The sequence below is a fragment of the Corvus kubaryi genome, unplaced genomic scaffold (assembly GCF_017639235.1).
Source record: "Corvus kubaryi isolate FWS band 111438036 unplaced genomic scaffold, C.kubaryi_AGA036_p1.0 split1-37296, whole genome shotgun sequence".
In the NCBI taxonomy this organism is placed as follows: domain Eukaryota; kingdom Metazoa; phylum Chordata; class Aves; order Passeriformes; family Corvidae; genus Corvus; species Corvus kubaryi.
Window position 1 is genome coordinate 6869317 of NW_024582075.1, and position 22371 is coordinate 6891687.

At 39.5% G+C, this 22371-nt stretch overlaps 1 protein-coding gene across 2 annotated transcripts; it reads right to left on the minus strand.

Annotated features, from left to right (window-relative positions):
• Positions 1 to 2163: 2163 nt before the first annotated feature.
• ARSK (arylsulfatase family member K) lies at positions 2164 to 22290 on the minus strand. Of its 2 annotated transcripts, none has more exons than XM_042012678.1 (8): positions 22153 to 22290; positions 18331 to 18460; positions 16261 to 16420; positions 13355 to 13637; positions 9090 to 9261; positions 6988 to 7212; positions 3954 to 4178; positions 2164 to 3871 (listed from the first exon to the last, which is right to left on the minus strand). In XM_042012678.1, the coding sequence occupies exons 1-8, from the start codon at positions 22288 to 22290 to the stop codon at positions 3603 to 3605; spliced, it is 1602 nt and encodes a 533-aa protein (XP_041868612.1). In that variant the 3' UTR covers positions 2164 to 3602. The 2 variants fall into 2 exon arrangements, with proteins under 2 accessions (XP_041868612.1, XP_041868613.1); XM_042012679.1 differs by lacking the exon at positions 22153 to 22290 and adding an exon at positions 21746 to 21932.
• Positions 22291 to 22371: the final 81 nt, after the last annotated feature.

The window sequence follows — 22371 nt, forward strand, 5'->3', positions numbered from 1 at the left end:
TCTTTATGCACTCTCAGGTTATGAAATTATATTATTATGAAATGGCCGGATGAACCCGGCACGTCAACAAATGATTAGAACAATAGTGCTTTGGTTACTCAGCCCTTTTGCCATGCCTGGCAAAAGGCTTCCTGGGGGGCAATGGGGTCCATCTGACAAAGCAGGGAAAAAGCATCATTGGTCGGGGACTTGCCAGACTCCTGAAGAGGGCTTTAAATTAGATTTTTTGGGGAAGGGTGCCTATCTATCCCAATCCAGACAGTCAAATACCAGCACTTACAATGGATGCCCAGAACAGCATCAACATCTCCCGTAAAAGAAAATCACATTCAATAGTTTTGAATGTGTTAAGTTTGAAGATAGTGCTCAAGGAGACACAAATTTAGGGACCTGTACCCCTTTCTAGTTTACAACTAGAAATCCCTGCTGAGTCTACAAGGAGACCAAGAAAATAAAAGCACAAGGAAATAATTCTAGTTATGCTTCTAAAGAAACTTAATGGAAAACTTCATGGTTGAACCAAAGAAGGCAGTAAAAAATAATTACAGAGAACACAACAGCATGCTAAGGAAATTCTGCTTTTCTGAATTATTTTATGCCTTCTATTAATCTAAGTTCCTCCCACTCTTTCCTAAAATAAAGGCATTCAATTATTTTTTAATCTTTTCTAGTCCTTGTTACTATCATCATTTTCCAGTTCTTTTTTTCTGATGCAAAAAACTAATTTTGTCATCTAAGTACCTCTTCACAAGTAACAAAAAAAAGTCCAAATATATATCTTATTCCATTGCACTGAATTCTTACTTCTTTCACTGACAAATGTATGCACTATGGAAAAGCAAGTTCTTCATAACATCAGAACAAACTAAAAAAGGAAAGAAGATAGTACTATACTTTGTAACTCTCTGGCATGAGAAAGAATGCACAATTAAATTCTCAGGCATTACAAAAGATGATCATTACATAAAGTCAGCATCTTCAGTTATGTACTGTGGAGGCTGATGGGCCTGTGGTACAAAGAACAAAGAGAGTCCACTGGTGGGACAGTCCCTAGTACCAAAAAACCTCCCCAGGTTAGGGTGACAAAACAGTCTTCCTCCAGGATGCTGTGCTTTGCTATGTTAATGTGCCCCACTTCTGCTTCCCCGGTTGGCCCATTGGCCTCCCTGCCCCTTTGTACCTAATATGTCCCTGCCCTAGAAGGTTCTCCACTCCCTGTTCCCCCATTGGCCCTTGCCCCATCACCACTCCCTCAGTTTCCCATTCCCTAGTGCCGGCAGTGTACCCCCCCCGTGCCCTCAGATCATTGGTCACTGCTGCTCCCTCCCCCTCTGGTATATAAACCTGGAGCCTCCCAAGTTCTTAATCTTCGTCCCTGGAACCCTTCATGAGGATGGCTGCATTAAGCTCCTCCCATGGAACCCTACAGGAAGGCCCTTCCTGCCTCTTAGCTGTCGACCCATTTTAAGGAGCTGTCCGTGTATGTGTGTGTGTACACGTGTGAGTGTGTGGTGGTCCTGCCAAGTGGCTTCGCCTTGGAGACGCTTTTAGGAAGGCTGTGACACCTCACCATCCGGCACCACCAAGCTGGAGACCGCGACAATGTACGAGCTTCTATATTAACTCCCACTGTCACCAACATTTATAAAGTTCTAGTCTCCTGGAAAACGAATCTTTCTAATTTCTCTAGAGTAACAGATACTAAAACTCTTCTAAATACCACACTAGCAAGTGCAGCCTTCTGTTTTAATAATTTCTTTTTCATCTTTCTACTTTGTGTTTTTGGAGGATACATATTCCATATTACCGTCAGATTGCAAGCCATGTGACCCAGCAGAAAAATGATTTTATGTGGTGTCCTGAACAACAACAAGCTCTGCTCTGTGAGCTGGCACATTCCTGGTGTTTCCTGAATTGTCAAGAAGCCTGCCCTCGTGCACTGGGGTTCTCTGGACAGTCTGTGGCACAAGATATTGTTGTAAGGTTTTTTCCTATTTGTTCTTCCATTTCAGAGGGAATCACAAATGGCACTTATGTAAACCTAACATTAGTGAGTCTTAAAAGCTCATCTCTTCAAAGAAAGCACTGTTCATAAATGACAAAATACAATCTTCTCTACATTTTAAACATTCAGTCATTAAAAAAAAGCACACACAAAACACATCCAGTTGGCCATATTTTTATTTGATTCCTTTTTGTAAAATGTACTGCATTCTGTCCAGATGTCTGGAAAGTGATGAAATTACTTTATGCTTTTCTCTTTCGAACAAACTTCCAGCCCATTTATTTTGTTTAAGTAATTTCAACTGTACCTGAACTGATGTCAATAAGAATTATAATGGCATGTGCTACAGGGTTTGAAGATTTTTTTAATTCCATGTGGTAAGTTGCTTATGAAATGAGCGTGTAGCCGTCAGAAAATACGTCTTATTTTTATGTTTATTGTTACTGGCTTACTGCTACTACTGAGCATTCAAAAACAGATTCCAGAAAATATTTTACGTATGAAGTACAATGTCATTCTGAACTGATACTATAGCAGCAATGATGGTGACCAGGAATAAGCGAATGTAAGTGCTGCTGTAATTACATATTCCCTTAAGTGGAAGAGTTACTACCTAAATCTTACCTTCTTCCAAAATTATTTTTTTTGTGAGATCACTGGAAAAAGGGAAATAATATTTTTATGTTAACTCTTCCTGCAAGCTTCAATTGTGTCTCCTCTGTGTACATTTCAGGTTTCAGTTTGCCACTCATTGATGCACATTAAAGCATTTATTTGCAGAATCTAACTGCATTCAAGCAGTTTTTATTTTATGTCATGCAAATCACACTATCACTTTTCAGATAACTGCTCTATTTATAGCTTTGGAAAGAGGTTTTTGTTTTGTTGGGATTTTTTTAATTTCTGACGATGACCGGAGATCAGATTCCTCTTCACTTGTACACATGTTCAATTAGGAGCCTAATGCATGTTACGAAATTTTAAACAGCAGGGAGTGGTAAGTACCAGATCCAAAAGCAAGAGGTTAGCAGGCAGATCTTGAAAACATGGGGAGTCAATCACATATAACACAGGAATGCTGACATAGTTAAGTACTTGCATAAACCACATCTATGTTCAAACCGGTACTGGTTACCAACTTTTTGATTATATTTTAACTGCTATAGCTTCTCTAAAGTGGATGAATGTGCATTCAATCTAGACTTAAAACACAACTGGTAGCTTACTTCACTAAATTTTATAATCCCTGCTTCAGTCTGTCCTTATAAATGGAAATTCCTATTGAGTTTGAATACTTAATACTCTGTACTTTTGCAATCAGCTAAATATTCCATACACACAATTAGTACTTGCATAGTACCCTTTCTATGTACATTTATGTGTTATAGAACTGTAACATCTAAAACTCTAGTTTTGTTGTGCTGGCTAGTTATATAAAATGCTCCTGGCTTTCTGACACAAAGCAGTAATTGTTCAGGAATCTTTACTTTCAATAGGTTATATAAGAAAATAATTCTAACACTTGATATACAGTGTAACATTACAAATGCATAATGTTTTTATATCCTCATTCATATTAAATCCAGGTTGTCTGTATCTACTTACCAAGCCACTTGTCAATTGCATTCTCATACTTTTTTTGGTCCTTTAACCAGTCTTGATGCCACCTAAGGTTCGCAATAACACTTGAATAATTGTGACCCAAACTTTGTTTCCAACTGATAAACTGTTGTTTGTTATACTCCTGAACAGAAGAAGAAACCTTTGGATAGTTTACTATAGAGCGAAGTACTTTGTCCAAGGAAAGTACAATTACTGGGAATGTTATGGCAACATTTGTAAGCTCATCTGGATCAGCAGTAAGGTCTGGAACAAACAAAAAGTCAGTCAAGATTCAATTTGCAATATAGTAAATTAATGAGTTATTCAGGACATAAAAGTAGCATACCAAAGAGCTGGGGCAGTACTGAAGAGCCATCCGAGTATGTGATGTATTTCCACTTGCCAGCTCTCAGCATATACATGGAGGAGTTCACATTGCAGCCGTGGAACTCACTCAGCACCCATGAGGGTCGAGGCCCTCTGGGTGACGCTTGGCTCTCAGCCGTTTCATGTAGCAGCGGTATAAGAGAATATCCACTGAGGTTCTGTGGGACAGGGATTCTTGCTATATCTAAGGAAAGATATACAAAATCAAAATGCTACTGCAGTTATCATGATTCAAAAAGCCTAACAAAATTCTACCAGTGTCTGAATGTAAGTTTTATTTTGATAATAAAACGTGCACTCCTACTTATTATCCTAAAATACACAATAAAAAATACCTTAAGGAACTTCCCAAGGCAAGCTGCCCATCATCTTGATCAAATGTACTGTCTATCTGTATAACTCAATCTTTAACAGAAGTTTGTGAAAAGGGATCACAATAGCCTCCTTTGATGGATGGTGCTGTTTTATTTCTTAATCATGGATGCAAAGATTTCTTTTTTGCTCTGACTACATAAGGCAGGAGAAAAAGAATGTCATAGCATGAAAAGACCCTAAAAGCTCCACATCCAACATGTTGTAACCATTTATTTCTTTAACAATAATGGTGCTAAGCTTCTCTGCAGCATTCTTCATTAGTGAATAATTAAATGCTTTATAAAAGGTGGCCATTATGGTTATCACGTACAACTGGTGGAGACACTTGAGGAGCAGGGCCACTTGCTTCTCTGGCAGGACTGGAGATAAAGATGATATCAGAGGTGGTATCAACATAGTGCATGTACAGAAAACACTGGATGACTCCATAGCCTACCAGACGGCCACTAGAAGATGCTGTTATATCCATAAGCCCCTTTAGCACCAACTTACACCACAAGTTTCTCTAGCTCCCAAAAATCAGGTTAAAAGCCTGCAAAGGTTTGTCAGAAACATTCTGAAAAACATAGCTGAGAATCCCAAGCATGTCCTAAAAACCATGTATGACAGTACTGCTATTTTTAATCCTCCCACTGAACATCATCTCTAGTAATTCAAAATTCAAAGCTTTCCATTTCACAGAGCGCCGTGGTAGTATTTAATGTGTTCTGTGTTGAGTGGTGATACTGTATGCATATAAATCGCTCATAGGTGACTCTTTCCTTCATCAGCGCATGTCTTCCTTTTTGTCCTCTATCCAGCCAGCATCTCACTAAGTACTAGGAAGGCCTATAATGTGTAGTAAACCCAGCAAGCACCTCCCAGGCATGCATGGGCAAAAAACTTGAACAAATACATACTACATTTGAACAAATGAAAAAGGGATATAGGCTGTTCTGTCATCCTAAACCAGTAATGCTATTACTTGCAGTAACTGCATTCTCTATGCGCAAAGAATGTTCCAGCCACCTTCAGCAGCTCCTTCTTTTCCAATAGAGAGCCAAAGGTACTTCCATACAGACCCACAAAGCTAACGCTGCCTGCAGGAAAGATGATGCTACATCCTGTTACAAAATGCAAGAGCTGTTGCACTTTTGACTGTACATCCGTATGACACAGATCCTGCTGGAATCAAAACATTTGCACTTATTCTTAAAACTAGTGCAGGAGGCAGACAGGAGAAAAGCATTTGCATGGCATCTTAAGACATATTATTTCCCTGAGACAACGCAAAGCAAAGGGATTAAATCTGTCACAAAAATAGACTCAAAATCTGTTTCCTCACTAGTCAGCAGCAGCATGCAGACTGAGGACACAATACATGATACAGATGGCTCTTCAAGTTTTCATTTTCATCACACATGCCTTTTTGACATTCAGAGTACAGGGAAGGGGAACTGCCAGAACAGAAGCAATGGATTATGCACACAAACTTCTGGGGGAAAAAAGCCCCAAACACAAAAAAAAACCCAGGAGGAAAAGATGGAAGGATGCTAAACCATCTGACCAAAGAAGAGATTTTTAACATTTTACATAGGATATCATAATTTATATAAGATCCGTATCTAGTACAGATATATATGCATAACAATTTGATATCAAAATTTGGAAGAGAAAGTCACTCAGATTTTATATCTTATTTTTAACTGGATAACTGATTCAAAAGTTTTGAGAACACACAGACAGATAAATAACTTCTGTTTAGTTTTTAGAAAATCAACCTAAAACAATTTAGAAGTGGATTTTTCACTGACATTTACTGCTAGAAGTACAGTTTTATTTACTCATGTTCTCAAGCTAATTGCAGTGACACCTCTTAGAGAGCAAGCCTTCCAGACTGGCTTGAAAACAACATTTTTCTGATTGGTAGCCTAAAAGATCACAGATAAAGCCTCAAAAGGTAACTTCACCTGATGTATAGTTCCAATCAGAATCATCTCTTGCATGATTAATCACAGATAACTGTTCAAAAATTCCCTTTTAGAAGTGATTTTAGTTTTTTATTTAATTCCCTGTCTCATACTGAGTGTTTTCCTATCTCATAGGGTAAGAATGGATATCCATTATCACAGCTTTTTATGCTTGCCCTGATCAATTGTACATTTCCTATACAAAGTTTTCATCACACTTCTTCCACATGACCCTTTACAAAAGACATTCCTTGAAGAAGCTAATGCAGCTAAGTTAATGAACCTGTCAACCTTTTGGATTTAATCTCATCTCTGGATGCACTTACACTGTAATATCTATAGTAAACGGTTGGGTATGAAGGCTAGCAAGGATTATTCATATCTAAAATGGGTTTTATCCCCTTTTTTTTGGTAACAAATAATCCTGTATGTAATCAGTCGGTGTAATTATGTGGGTGACAGTAACAGTAATATGGAAGATCATCAGTTTATTTTTTCATCAATTTTTTACTTTTCCTATTAAGTCCATATATATGCTCCGCAGATAAATTATCTCCTGTTGTGTTACAATATTGCCTCAAAGTGGAGACATAATTCTGACTATGATACAAATGCAGAATAATAATGGTAACTGGGAAAAAAATTGTCATCTGAAATTACTTAACTCACCAAGCATAGTAGGATATATATCCACAAGAGATACTACATTTGGTATTTGCTGCTGTTCCCTTACACCTGGCCCCATAACTACAAGAGGAACATGGGAACTTCCTTCATACATGCTCATTTTATAGAACTGACGGTGTTCCATAGCAAGTTCTCCATGATCTGCAGTGAACATAATGATTGTTTTTCCAAGAAGCCCATTATCTCGCAGAGCTGAAAGGATCTCACCTGCAACAACAAAAAGATACTGAAAAGGATACATTCAAAATACTGTTTCTAAGGTCTGTACTTGTAAAGTAGCATGCAAACTTCAAGGAACCCTCCTAGTCAGAGGAGGAAACTCCTCTCTTGTTGCACATACATTTGTGCAATGAAGACACAACATATACTCCTCTCTTTTTGTATGTACATTTGTGCAACAAACACAGGGCCAAGATCAATGAAGTTGGCAGTTAAGCAAAGCACTTAGGCATCTTAAATATTAAAACTCTAGGATGATTCAGGCCTAAACATACTGGTTAAAATATGTTACAAAATTAAAATCCCAGTGCAGTTACGTTGCAATCCCTTCATCCCCTAAAGCTGGTAGGCTTCCACTGATCTCTTTTCATTCATAAAATGAGGAAGACTAACTCTGTGTCTTTTAACTTACTTTACCAATCTAACATGCCTAAAAGATTAGCTTATTTAATCACGAATTTCATATTAGTATGCAAGCAAATTCTCGTTCATTCATGGTCACTTTTCAAATTAAGAAATAAAATACTATAAATTAAGACCAACTTGCATTGTAAATTTTCTATCTGTAGACCTTCCTGCAAACCCTGAAGAATTCTGAATGTACAATTAATTATTTCTTTAAAACTTTCAATAATATGCTGCTAAGGGACACTCCAAATGTAACCTTATTGCTCAGTTGCTGTGTAACAGCTGTTATCCAGTCTACCCATTTGAAATCAATCTCTAAGGAGAACTACTTATGCCCTAAAATGCATCTTTTCTTCCAGCTCGGCTTTTACAGTCTGTCCCCTTCACAAAAATGTTTCCATTATTTCAGTTAGCACTTATTCAAATAGATTTAGTTCCTCTTGTACATGGGTGTCCTGGGTACAGAGGAAAGGAGGGGTGGAGTTTCCAGCACTGTTTAATAACACACCACTTATGTCAAGGAGGGGGCATGGTTTTCAGCAGGAAACACCAAGGTACGAAGTTGATTCTGTCTTACCTCAGTGAAGGAAAGGTGTCAACTGCTCCCTTAACTGTTGCTGAAGCCACAGGAAGCTCGACAAGCTGTAACTATTTTGCAGGAGCAGCGGGAAGATGAGACAAGCCACTGCTGCCACCACTGCTGCTACTACTTCTGCTGCCACTGTCAGGGCCAGCACTTTTGGCAGCAGGACCTTTTCTTTGGATGAATTATCTTTCCAGGTTTTGTTTTGTCCCTGTTTTCCATTGTTTCCAGGCTGGGGGAAGGATATCAAACTGCAGAAACTTGTTTGCTTCATTGCTTTTGTTTTCCTGAGCCTCATGGTCCAGTGTGGAGGGGATGGGGATGACAAGCACCACCTTGCCTTTGTCTGGGTAAAACCACACTGGGTACTCTCTTTGGGGAGCGTTTTTGCTTTTTCGTTGGTGAATATCCTTCCTTTGGGTAGAGCACTCTCCCTTTGTGTCCTCTTTTGTACATAGTGTTGTGCTTATTTTGAGTGTTTCAGCAAAATTGTTGTTCCCATTTGTGGTCTTTCCTAGTATTTCCTGTGCTGTCAAAAGAGGATAGGGGAGGAGGGGCAGCTTGTGTGGGGTTAATTTTCCCACTGGGTTTTAAACCAGTGCAATGGGTTGTGCAATGTTTTGCTGCAGTTACTGGTTTTCTACAGAGCCTCTGACTGCTGGCTGTGATTACTTTTCAGAGTGCTCTCAATTCACCTAAAAGGCTAATCCATCATTTATCATATAGACTGATAAAGCAACTTCCATGACTTACTCCCAGATCTGAATTGGGGTGTTTTGTTTTCTACTTTTTTCCCCCAAAGATCAGCCCTATCTGCATTTTCTTTAAAGACATCAGAACTAGAACACCCACTGTGTAATAAGACATTTCCTACCCAGCATGGCATCCGTCTCTGCACACATAGCATAATAAAATGCTCTAATATTTCTCACTTCTTCCTTTGTAAACTCTCCTGTGCAATTCTTGGTGTACGATGAGTAATAGTCTACTGGATGCATCTCTGAAAGAGAAGACCACTTGGGTATTTTAATAGCTTCATAATTTACCTAAAAATAAGAGGAAATTAACATCACTTTAGCAACTGAATTAAACAAGTTTTCTAACACAGATTTAATTTCAAAAATTATAGCATAAATTCACAGTTCTCAATTTGTGGCCCAGGAAACACCAGCTGCTTATTTGTTACACAGTACTGCTACCTCCTCCATACTTCCCCACAGCTTCCAGAGGTAAATGGTTTTTTAAAAACTTATAACAATCAGCTAGAAACTAAGGCTAGGAGCCACAAATATGTGCTTCACCAGCTGCTGCATATTTTTAAGAGAGATAGCACAGAACAGTCTTCTAGAGTAAGTACAGAATATTGGCATAGAGTCTTCATAACTGTGCAACAACTATAAACCTCATGGATCTAAAAGATTGGGTGTTATGTGGGACTAGAGAACAACATGGAAAATCATGTATTCCAGGAAAGCTCCAGGACAAGTCTTGGCATCTTGATAAAAAGAACTGACTATTTTAATCCAATTTTCTAATACTTTCTACATGTTTCTACAGATGTCAGTTCATTTAGTTATAAAGAAATGCAAGATCAGTGTGATACTAAAATCTATTTCAAGTAGTATTGGATTTGTATATTCAAATTAGGTATAGTCACAGATACTGCCTGCTTCAGTACTAGCTTTAGAGTCTTGAAATTTGACATACACATTTAACCTTGGCTGTCATACTTGTAAATATTCCCTTAAATAAAGTGCTGCATTTAACAGTTAATTACTTGTATACTGCAGACTTAAAGCACAAACTAACACAAAGCAGAGAATATGTAATCCTAGTATGGAAAAATTAAATTTATTAAATACTAAACCCACACCCATTGCCCTCATTTACCTCTGAAAATCTCTAACAAACAGACCTGAGGACTAGATCATAGCACAGCAACTCCAGTGTCTGTAAAGCACATCCTAGGGCTGCCCCAGACATGGGCAGCTGTCTGGGGAGCTAGCAGTACGATGTCTGTCTCTTGAGAACATGGTGTATCTTTGGCCACCAGAAATGTTAATGGCCTTGAGTTCCCACAACATTCCATCTCCCACAACAGACAATATTCTCTCTTAATATCTAGTGAATATATTAAGTCATAGAATCACAGAAATAGGTGAAAGGTTGGAAAAGACCTCTAAGATCATCGAGCCCAAACACTAAACCACTACTGCCAAACCCACCACTAAACCATGTCCCCAAGTGCCTCATCAACATGTCTTCCAAATCCTTCCAGTGACAGTGACTCCATCACTGCACTGGGCAGTCTGTATCAATGCTTGACAAGTCTTTCAGTGACAAAATTTTTGCTAATATCCAATCTAAATCACCCCTGGTACAACTTGAGGCAATTTCCTCTTGTCCTCTCACTTGTTACTTGGAGGAAAAGCCCGACAGCTAAACAAGTTGATAAGACTGCAAGAGTTCAAGTGCCCACAGCAATAACACCTGTCTTTGTAATAGTCAAATAGAAACACCAAAATGTAAGTTTCCTGAGGATCTACAGGAAACACACTGCTAGAAGAAATCATGAAGATAAAAATAACACTGCTTCAGTCATTTTCTTATTGCTAAAGGTCCTTGGCTACATAAAGTTACATTTTGGACTTTGCAAATGGTATTGATTAGCTGCTTAAGATATGAGAGGAATAAGCGTCCCTCTCCATCCACGATTCTTTTCTACAGGACTACAACCTAGTTTTAAGGATTCACAAAGACACAGTCCTTTTGTCTGTCTATCGTAATGTCCTGGGTAACCCAAAGTGTTACTGTATTCCATATCTATTTGCCATTAAATTGTCACTGTCTCTTTAAGACCTGCAGCAGGGCTGGAACCAGAATTGGAGGGCAGTCGGGAGGTGCCAGTCCCTTTTAAATGTCAAGGAATGCAAGCTGACTTCCTCTTTTGCTGAGGGGGGAGACTCCCCTTCAGAAGGGGTTGATTCTGGTGGGTTTCTGGGCCTACAATTGTAGCAATTCGGAAAAACTGCATTTAGCAATCAGAAACCAGGTTTCTGGTGATCTTTGCAAACACTGTGGCAGTGAAGCTTGAGCAGGTCCCTGGGGTTTGGGCCACCCCACATCAGTGTCCAGAGACCAGTTCCCCCACTCCCTTCCCCAACACACCAGCAGGTCAGAAGGCACCAGCACCAACACCAGCAGAGTCCGGCGGGCAGCAGGAGGAAGCACCAGGCAGCGGTGCTGATCCCACACGTGTCAGCACTTCCCATCTGCCACTAGAGCTTCATAAGCTCCAACCTTCCCAGAAGGGTTGGCTGCCATCCTTTCCCTTTTTTTCCTGGAGTGCACGGTCACCCATGGCAGGTGCCACCTTGGAATGGGTCTGACACCATTGCCCTGCAGGCGGTCAGCAGTGGGGGGATGTCAGATTGGAAGGAGGCAGTACCCCACCAGTTTGGGGGTCTCTTTGTTCCCGTGGAGCTTCTGAGATTCAGCAATTTTGTATCTAGTGATTATTCACTGCTATTTTTTGCATGTTGCTGTTTTGCTTGCTAGTAAACTGTTATTTTTTCACTTATATCTACTGGTATTGGTTCCCTATTGGTGGAAAGGGATTGGTTGAAACCAAGGGGAGGACCTCATTTTAGAGTGTCCACCTTTTTGAATCGTCTTAAACCAAGACACATAATTCATAACTAGGAAAGAGGCCACGTGCCCTAAAAAATGACAGCTTGTGCAAAATACAGGGGACTATCTGCTTAACAACCCAGAGTTTCACAAACATACTATGTTGATACTCTGTCCTGTATTACAGCCCCAATAAACAAGGTATTTAATTCAGTTCTTCATCTATGTGGTCAAACTTCATGAGATTATCTTTGTGATTTTAAAAGACTGCTTCTTCCATGACCAAAAAAGAGCTACATCACAGAAGAACCAGCCAATGGTCAATAAATGGTGGTCCACACAACGCAGTATGTATACATAGTGGTGGGAAGGACCCCAGCAAACTGTGGACTTAAGGCACTCTGACTGGATACAGGATGACAAAAATTCATCAAAGATGTTATAATTCTGCCAGTGATTTGAAAAAAAGTACCTATGCTTCCCAAGACACCTCTAACCTAGCAATTAGCACCCAGCAAGTTTTTCTTAATAACTAAGCTAGACCTTACTTTTTGTAAATGAAAGGGGCTTTTTTCCCCATGCTCTTCCTCTCCCCACAAACTTCTCACCATTCCCAGAACAACCCACAACCCTCACGATTATGAAAAAATTCAAATCTCTCAATATTCATTGTAAATCCTTTTTTTTTCTAAGTATTTGTATTTTTGGTACACCTAAATAAAGAGATATAGCAGCTCTCCAGTGGAAAAGGCCATAAGTCATATAAATTGCATATGGAGGGGCTTTTTGAAGTATAAAGTCTTATCAACCTAATTCTAATTCTGCAGCTGCAGAGAATATTAATGCCTTTCTGCAATGAAACCTATCGTAATACATTTATATTTTATGGCAGATAATGGTACCTGGGGACCATACAAGACAGAGAAAAAGTATTTCTTCTTTGGAATGGCGTGCTATTTGTTAGCTTTACACATACAGACATAAGGACACTTTCTTGTGCTTGAAAACCTACAGTAGCACAGAAAATGTTAACAGAAAAGAAAGACTTCGGTTGTGTCTTATGTTGCTTCATGTTCTAGGTTCATACTGCAGAAAAAGTCAATCTGTCACTGTAAAACTCACACAAAATTATTACATATAACATCATTTCTAACAAGCAAAATACAGAATGTTCGTAACAATGAACACTCAGACCATTAGCAAAATTAATTTACAGCTAAGAAGAGCAACAATCTTATTTTTCTTAATCTGTTTCTAGCCATTGAACTCCATACTTATTTATTGATTCAATGAATACTGCTAACAAACCTTTTTCGACAACAGAGAGAAATTCCTCACTTCTTTTTGCTTAGCCTTTAATCAAAAATCTAACATTTCACTAATCTCATACTTTCTTACTCTGTAGTGAAATATCAAAACTGTGTCTGTCTTGAAAATCAGGAATAAAATACTATTTGTTAGTAAGTACAGTTACTAAAAAAATTATATTTAAATTTCATCATCACATACCTTTTCAAGCCAATAGGGAGATGTTAAAAAGGTAGAGGATCCAAAATTTTCTCCCGCATAGGGTGATGGATACGGATGTGGTAAATTTAGTCCCAAGTAAAGAATAAATGGTTGAGTAAGATTAACAGCTTCTTCCTTTATCCAGTTTACTGCTTTATCAGTATTCCACCAATCTTTTTCCATCACTCTAACATGCTTCTTATGGCCTGTAAGTTTCACCGTGGGTCTTCCTTCTTGTCGGAGCAGGAAGTCAACATCCCTAGTCCAAGCTTCCACACGGTTACTGAAAATACATACACAAGTCACATACTCAGCAGAAAATGCTTTCCTCACTTTTTCTCCAAGCAAAAAGCATTATGAATTCCTGAAGAACTTCCCCTATACTTTTACCTGTAATCTATTTGCAATTCCTGCATGAAGGAGAACTGTTATTCAATTGAGCAATAACAATTGCGCATCTATTTTATACTCAGACCTTCAGCTTTTTTATTTCTGCTTCTGAACCTTCTTTCTTATTTATTACCACTTCATGTCAGAATGGCTCTTCTCACATCTACAAAATAATACTTAGAAACAGCACTCCATCTTGTGGACTCTTCTCCGCATTCAGGCGCAGATTCACACACCATTTATTTGTAAACTGGGCCTGAGATTTTTAATTGAAAGTGTCTAGAAGGAAATAACTTGCCTGGTGAGGCTGCCTTTAGAAACAACATTCTGGATGTGGATTGTACTATTAATTAAACACACTTTAGGCAAAAATCTGTAATAATGTTTTCTCTTGTATAATTGCTTTAGATGTACTCCATAAATCCTATCAAAGGAATAACAGAAAAGGGTGCAAAGAAAGAAAAAAGGGGGGAAAATGGCAACATTTTAATGATAAAATATTTTTTGAACAGATTTTCGAGTATCATGGCAATTGTTATCTCTCTAAAACACTAGAAAATCTGAGCTGCAAATGTCCTTGTTTCTTTGCTACTGTGAATGATGGTAGACACTGCTGAGAGGCAGACCATCCAAAATCTTGACTAATCTTCATCTTGTTCATGGCAATTTCAATATAACCAACCAAATTATAAAGGAAAGTATAAAACTGCGCAAAGTTTGATCACATACTTTTAACAAAACACAGCATTATTATAGTTTAAAGAGCATCTAACCAGTTTTATCCCCAAAGGAATTTTACCAGTGCACTTTAACTTCCAGAGAAGCTATTCAGAATTATCTATAACAATTCTTTTTATCATTTTAACTCCTTGCTTAGGCTCACACTTTCAACCTAAACAGGCTTAAATAAATTACTTAGAATAAATTAAGGTATCTGGTTTATAGAGAAAGCATGTTGCATAAACATTAAAATGAAATTATTATAAAGGAGTGTGTGTGTGAGTGTGTCTAATGGCAGCTAATGTCGTAACACTAATTTATAGAGAAAAAAACATTATGTAGGCCATAAGCCAGTCTGGTTATCCAGTCAGACTGAAATTAGGATCATGTTTAAAGAACAAAATCCCCTCAAAACTAAAAAACGAAATGTTAAGTAACTTAAACCTGTTTCCTATTAAAGAAAAAGCTACTCAACACTGGACATCATCATTAATCAGTGAGATAGAGCACGTTCATAAAAATGACACAGAATGAAGATTCCCCTGCAAGCCCATGGAGAAGATCTCAGTGTGGAAGGCTGTCCCTCTGCATGGACAGTCCATGGAACACCTGCAGCCTGTGGAGGACCCCAGATCAGAGCAAATGGATATCCAAAGAAGGCTGTGATCCTGTGGAAAGCCTGCACTGAAGGGGACTTCCAGCAGGACCCTTGGACCTGCAGAGAGAGGAACCCATGTTGGAGTAGGTTTACTGGCAGGACTGGGGGTACCCACACAGGAGAAATCTGTTCCTGAAGGAGCGCATCCCATGGAAGGGACCTATGCTGGAGCAGTTTGTGAAGAACATCAGCCCATGGGAAGGACTCACTTTAGAGAAATTAGTGGAGGACTGTCCTTTCAGTGGGGCAGGGACCACACACTGAAGCAGAAGAATGTGAGGAGTCCTCCCCCTGAGGAGGAACAAGTGGCAGAGACAGTGTGTGATGAACTGACCATAGTGCCCACTCCCAAATTCTTGTGCTGCTGACAGATGTGGTAGAGAATTTGGAAATTGAGCCTGGGTACAAGGGAAGTGTGGGGGGAAAGCGTTTTAAGATTTGTGTTTACTTCTCATTGCCTTACTGTGGCTTCTAATTGGCAATAAATTAAATTAATTTTCCTGAGTTAAGTCTGTTTTGCCTGTGTGCCTGAGCGATCTCCTTCAATCCTTATCTTCACCATTGAATCATTGTTTTTACTCTTTCCTGCTCAGTGGAGGACATGGAGTCATAGAACAGTTTGTTCTATCATGATGGCCCTGGTGTCCATCCAGGGTCAACCCACCAAAACAGCACAAGTCTGTGAACACTTATGACCTTCAAAAAAATCCCACAAAACTGCTGACACTTAACATTTTGTGACAGTAGACTTAATATTTATTATTAATAGTATGGGTTTTTGTTCTGCTTTTCCTACACTGTTAGTAAAACCAGGAAGTCAGGAAGTCTTAAGGCAAGGCAAAAACAGTCTATGAATTTCACTTAGGGAGCAATACCAGTGATAGAAAATAACCATTCATGTTGGGCAAAACCAGTTTTTGTATCACCTTTCGACTACAGGTAAAAGTCAAACTGCAGCTGCACGTGATATGCTTGCTTCTCCATAAAGTTGCAGGACAGATCTCTGCTAGGTACCTAATACAATTTCTTTTAAATTAAAGCTACTGTAATTTCAACTGGAGACTGAAACTACATGACAGACCACTACATGATTTGCTCACTGCTGTCCATTTCACAGCAGGAGACTCCACCTGATTACCTTACTGAATGATGTCCAGAAGTAAAGTCCAGTTTCCCAAACTTCTGTGCACGGTAGCCATGCCTCTCCATGAGATCCATCCATGTTACATAATCTGGATCTAGACCTTTGAAGTTATTCCAAGATTCTGTTAGATGAGTGAAAAGACCACTCCACATAGCTGGGGGAAAAAAAAAGATGAGTGATTAGTATCCCCTAGCTATATGATTGAGAAGGGATTAATCTTCTCATTGTTATAGAGGTTAAAAGTCCAAAGTGTGATACAATAGAACAAGGAATACAAAGTATTACTCTTCCAAATCTTATTTCATAATCAATACAAGTAACAAAGTTTACTCAAATAATCCCCAGAATTGCAGAAGGTTCTATCTTTCCAGGTGCTATTAAATCATTAAATCAAGTTGTAACTAGATCAGAAAATATTCTTTTTGATATCTGAAAGAAAATGGCACAGTAGCACAGATCCTGATGAAATAATCCTGTATTTACATGTGTTTCAGAGTATTATTTCCCCTTACCACAGTTAGATTTAATGTGAGTTTATTTGTGGACAGAATTACAATATAGTATTTTCATAAATACTATATGCCCTTAATTTTATTCTTTTTAGGTAATCTACTTCACTACCAATTGTAGAAACAAAGCGAGAATATTAAAGAAGATACCAAGGAGAAATGAAACCAAGGGAAGAGTTGCAAAGGAACTATAAGGGAAGATTTTTTTAGTGAATTCCTATGTCTTTGCAGCTTATCAAGAATCATTCACTCTTTCCAATGCTAATTTAGAGTTAAAGGTAGTCCTAAAATGAAACTAAGTCATTCTACAAGCAATAAAAATATCCCGTAATCAAAGTGCATCAACCCCACATGGCAATACTCCTCCTTTCCCCACCCCGAAGTCCACTTTCCCACCATCTCTTCTGGTATCATCCCTGACACCTCCACAACAGACGAACCCTCAGTTCCTTGCAGGTGTCCAAACTACTGGCTAAAAAAGAGATGTCCTGCTGGATCAGAGCCCCACATATGAGCTCAGTGGTCATGGCTACCTATAATGCTACACATTATTGATGAATTACTGAATTCATTATGCAGTTTTTTTCTCACAGGAGTACTAACCTGCCATTTTCACAAACTTATTAAAATTAAATAACTTAACACAAAGTTATTGCTCTTAGCAATAAAAACTGGCCAAAAGACTCAAGCATAAAGAAAAAGAAAAAAAGGCTGACAGCTTGTTCATGTAACGTCACTCACTTAAAATGTGACTGTGACAAAAAGAAATGGGGACTAGGTTATCAATAAAGGGAATATTAAAAATGTAACAGTATATTTGACAGCCTTTGCCTGCTGCTTCTTTCAGCATATGCTTTTAGAGAAAGGGGGATCTCTTTTTATAGCTGCAGATGAAGGTCAAGGAGCTGTTGCAAAACAACTGAAAAAGGTAAAAATGTTTTAAGATGCAACATTTGGTTGAATAACATAGTTTCCTTCTATCTTTCTAGCAAATTCTGCAAGTGTGAAATTGAACAGAGAACAACAATTGCATTAAGTAAAGAAAAACATGGAAATATTCAATTAAAGCTACCGAAAGATACATCGTGTGTCTAGAAGACAGTGGTAACAGCTACCACTTCTTTCAGTTGTTACTATTTCTTGCTCTCTGCTGAATACAGGAAAGATATTTATTAACTTTGTATTGGGAAGAGAGAGTAGTTCTGAGGGTAGTTTCAGCACTGCAGCAGAACAAATCAATAATCTCTCTATAAATCCTCAAGATTTTCTAAAAATCTGAAGCTTCAGTGGGGTTCATAAAAAGATTTGTGAGCTTACACTTAACTGAGAAAAGGAGAACAAAAAAATAGAAAGAAAGAAGGAAACAGAAGAAACAGAAGAGATAAACAGATGAAAGAGAAGAACACCACAAAAATCCAGGCACAAACAAAAAAAAAAATGGATCTTACTGAAAACCAAACCAAATCCCTCCCAATTAAATAATTACTCTCCCATCATTACCGTATGTTTAAATTAACATGTGCAAGCATTTATCTGATGTTTTACTTGGTTCTACCTGCGCGGGAAGGACAACAAATTGGAGAGTTGGTGTAGGCATTGAGAAAGACAGTGCCGTGTCTTTTCATAAAATTTATGGAAGGTAAATCCACAGTCTGATTCCCTGGAAAAAATGTCAAGCGTCCATCCTGCAATTAAACAGACAAAAGCAACACATAAACAGCATCAGTGCAAACTATCAGCTGCGTTAATTAATATACTTGTTACCTTGGACTTGTGTTGCTCAAATGCTGCCAGTTCTACACAGGTATGGAAAACAGAGTTGAGAAGCTCTAAGTAGATCAATATAAAATGGATCACTTTTGAAAAAGTGCAGTGGAAAAGATAACCGGGCTTCTTTATAGTTAAATTAATTCCCTTGTATCACTACACATATTCCAAGCTGCAGTTCTTCAGGGGTGGGGTCCTACAATGACACATTCCATGGGAATAGGTATGGTGAAAGGTAACAAGGAGTAAGGCTGAATCCCAGTGTAGATGTGTGCACTAGCACATATTTCTGTGAAACCACCACTGAACCCTCATCCTTTTTAAAAGTTTATCCACACCATTTCTTTGTGAACTTCTTTGGAACTATGGACTGGAAAAGTGATCAGAAAGCTAAAGGAAGGCTCTTCTTCCACTGAAATGCCACCCACAATGATTCCCTTTTGACACTTTCACAGTGCTAATTTCATTTTCACCTATTTGTTTAGACAAACAGATAAGTGACAGTGCATCTGCAGTTTTAACTGCAGAAAAAAGCAATTCCCACTACTGGTGGTTTCCCACTGGCAGAAATACTCTTGGATAACACAGCATTGCAGAGAGTCACTTCATTTGGCACCAGTAGAGCTAACTGCAGCATCCCAGCCTCTGAAATCAGCTCATATCAGAACATGGTAAATGAGCAATCACCTAATTTTGTATACTACTACAAATGGCAACTTGAACAAGGACTCAGTAGGACAAACCAGAAATAAAGCTGTAATATGCAACCGGAACTTGAACGAAACTTTGGGCTGAAAGCGCTCTTTGGAAAGTTGTCCTGGCTCCAGCCAGGACAGGATTGTTTTTTGCAGTAGCCAGGAAGGGACACAGCTACCACACGGAGGTTATTGTGTATCTCATGTCATTTTCCAGGAACAGGGGAAGGGGTCCCTTCCAGGTCAGGGGAGTATGGTGGCAGTCAGGTACTGTTGGGCTCTGCACGGTATAGGGATGAGGGTTCAAATGTGAATCACTCATCTCCCTTGTACATTTTTGTTACTAATGTTGTTGCTGTTACTGTTCTTTCCTTATCTCATTGCTGTTTCTAGTAAATTGTTCTTACCCCAACCCATGACCCTCATCTTTTGTGCCTCCAATTCTCCCCTCCAGCCTGCTGCAGTGGAATGAGAAGATAGAGGAGCGAGCAAGCGGCACATGGTTTGGCATGAGTTCAGTGGGAGCACTAAACTGGAAAATACCATTCCTAAACCATGACAAAAGTACACAACTGCTGTACAGTCCTGTCAATAACATTCTTAAGTTTGTCCAACAAAGTCTTGTTTGAACAGCTGGAGATAAGAGTTCCTTAACTGATACTGTGATACAATATTCAATGACATAGTAGCAAAAGAACTCTGTATACTTTCTGTCACAGTATGCTTGGTATACTGCCACACGAGTACTGTTTCTATAGATAACAGGGTAGTCCATGAAAGTAGTAAGCGTCTTGAATTGGCTGAGAAGGTGGAAGCTCAACAGCTATTTCTGGAAATCCATCCTCTAAGAAGGATTGTGTAGGATTTCCAGGTTTTGAAATACCTAAGGAAATAAAATTTCTTTAATACAAACAAGCACCTTTCATCCAGGAACTTGAGTTGCATTGCAAGAAAAGCCTGTCATCCATCACACAGTTAATTTCAACAATTCAGGAGTTGAATTGCCTACTAGAACATTTCACCAGGAAACCCTTGGAATAGCACAATGCCTGATGTGACACAGCAGCAGAAAGCCAGCTGTTCAAGCAAAAGGTCTCTGTTCTGCAGGCCGAACACAGTCCGGTGTCACTGAGAAGAAAATTTTTGTCCCACTTGGCAAAATAGGTGTGATTCCTTCATAGGCAGTGTGACCCACAACAAAGGCAGGCACACTGTCTAATAAAAGTCCAGATCTTTTAACAGCGCGCTGAACTTAAGCTTGTTTTCCCAGAAAAACTTTTAGTTTCAACAGATCCTTCCTATCCTTTATTAGTGATATAATCAAAATGGTTCATCTACTTCTACCTTCAAATCCATCTCAGAAAAAAGCTTACACAACACAACATTTTTTTTACCACATTCTTCTTTGTATGCACTATGTAAATATGACACTTTGCAAAAACAGTACTTTGTTCTTATTTGTTTATGTAAGAATACCACAAACATTGTGGGGTTTACCTCTCTTTTTTGTAAGGGTTTCCTCATTAATCCCTGTAATATAGTTATGAGAATCTTCCTGCTTAAAAGGGACACACAGAAGTTCACTTAAGGTTTGTCTGCAGCCTCTATTACCATCTGAAGATAAAATGGACATTGACTAACCCTCCGGACCTTAAATACTGTAATTTTAACTATTGGTAAGTAAGACTTCTAGTAAAAGCTGAACATTTGGAGAAAAAAACATGCATTATTTTGGAATATTAAGAGACACGATTTACTCACAATAAAATTAACAGAGAATAGAGTTAAAGGAAGGAAAGTCAATAAGGAGCTATGACATTAATAAAGAAGAAGCTATTTCTTTATCTTTGAAATCACAACAAATGTGTTTAAAGACAGGGTCTGAAAAAAGATAATACATGTTTACCAAATATTTAGGAAAAATTCATCCCAAGAAGGACAGGCAGCAGGCAAGAAGTCACCTGCTCTTTTCTGTGCAGTCAAGGATGGAATTCCAAGAAGGCTAAGAATCAAAACTTCTCAACAGTGAATGAGAAGTGATGAAATGTGAGAGCACCTGGAGCTTAACACCACAGAGCTTATGTTTGATTCCACACCAAGGAGCATTCAGTTGAGTTAGAAAAACCAAGGCTCCTCCGAGTAGAACCTACATTAAAGTGTTTCCAGTAACTGTGAAGATACACGCAAGGATTAGTATCTGTGAGTGGAAAATTTTCTATGTGTCTGATGATTAAACCAAATACATTAAAAAATCACTGTAATGAAGCCACTAGTTACCTATGGCTATACACATCTGACAAATTTATTGCGTTGTTATACCTTATAAGAGCCTGAGTAAACCAGTATTTGATGCCAAATAAGTCAGTAATTTCATCTGTTATTACAGAAAATGTCTATGCCATTTGTTGTGGAGACCTAACATACTTAGGATTTACAATGGCAAGGATAACAGGGGTTTAGTGACCTTGCTTGCCATTTGGCTTTTCAAGTTAACAGCACCGCACTCACTTTGCACACCAGTCCTCTCCCAGTGACGGCTGCCCTGGCACGCCCTGCTCCCGCCTATTTTGTGGTGACAAGTCGTATCCAGACCGCGGGAGCCACCTGCGCAGAGGTTTTCGACTACTGTAATGCCTCTGATGCGAGCGTGGCGCACCCGGCTGGGAAGCAAGCTGCGTTTGGTTTGGAACACTCGAGGGCGCGCCCGCTGCCGCCGCCCCCGCCGAGCCTTCCGCCCCGCGGCGGAGCTGCGGGTAAACGCCGGCCTCGTGTGCGCATGTCTGTGGCTCCGGCCTGGGCAGTGCATCCGTATGGGAGGGGTCTTTCATCCTCCAGTGGTCCCGTCCAGGCCACCGCCGAGGGTTTCCCCGCCCTCTCTCACCTGTCAGGGTGCCCTTCCACGCCCGTTCACTTACCAAGGAGTCGCAGGCCACCAGCACCACGTTAGACCGGGGCTGGTCCCCGGGGGCAGGAGGCCGCGGCCTCGCTCCCGCCCCGGCGGCCATGAGGAGCAGCGCCAGCGCGGCTCGCCCCAGTGGCCCGCTGCCTCGCATCGGCCCGCCACCGTAGCCCCAGCTCCCGGACCGAGAGGAGCAGCGGCTCCGAAAGCAGATTCCGGAGCTCTGTCCACAGCG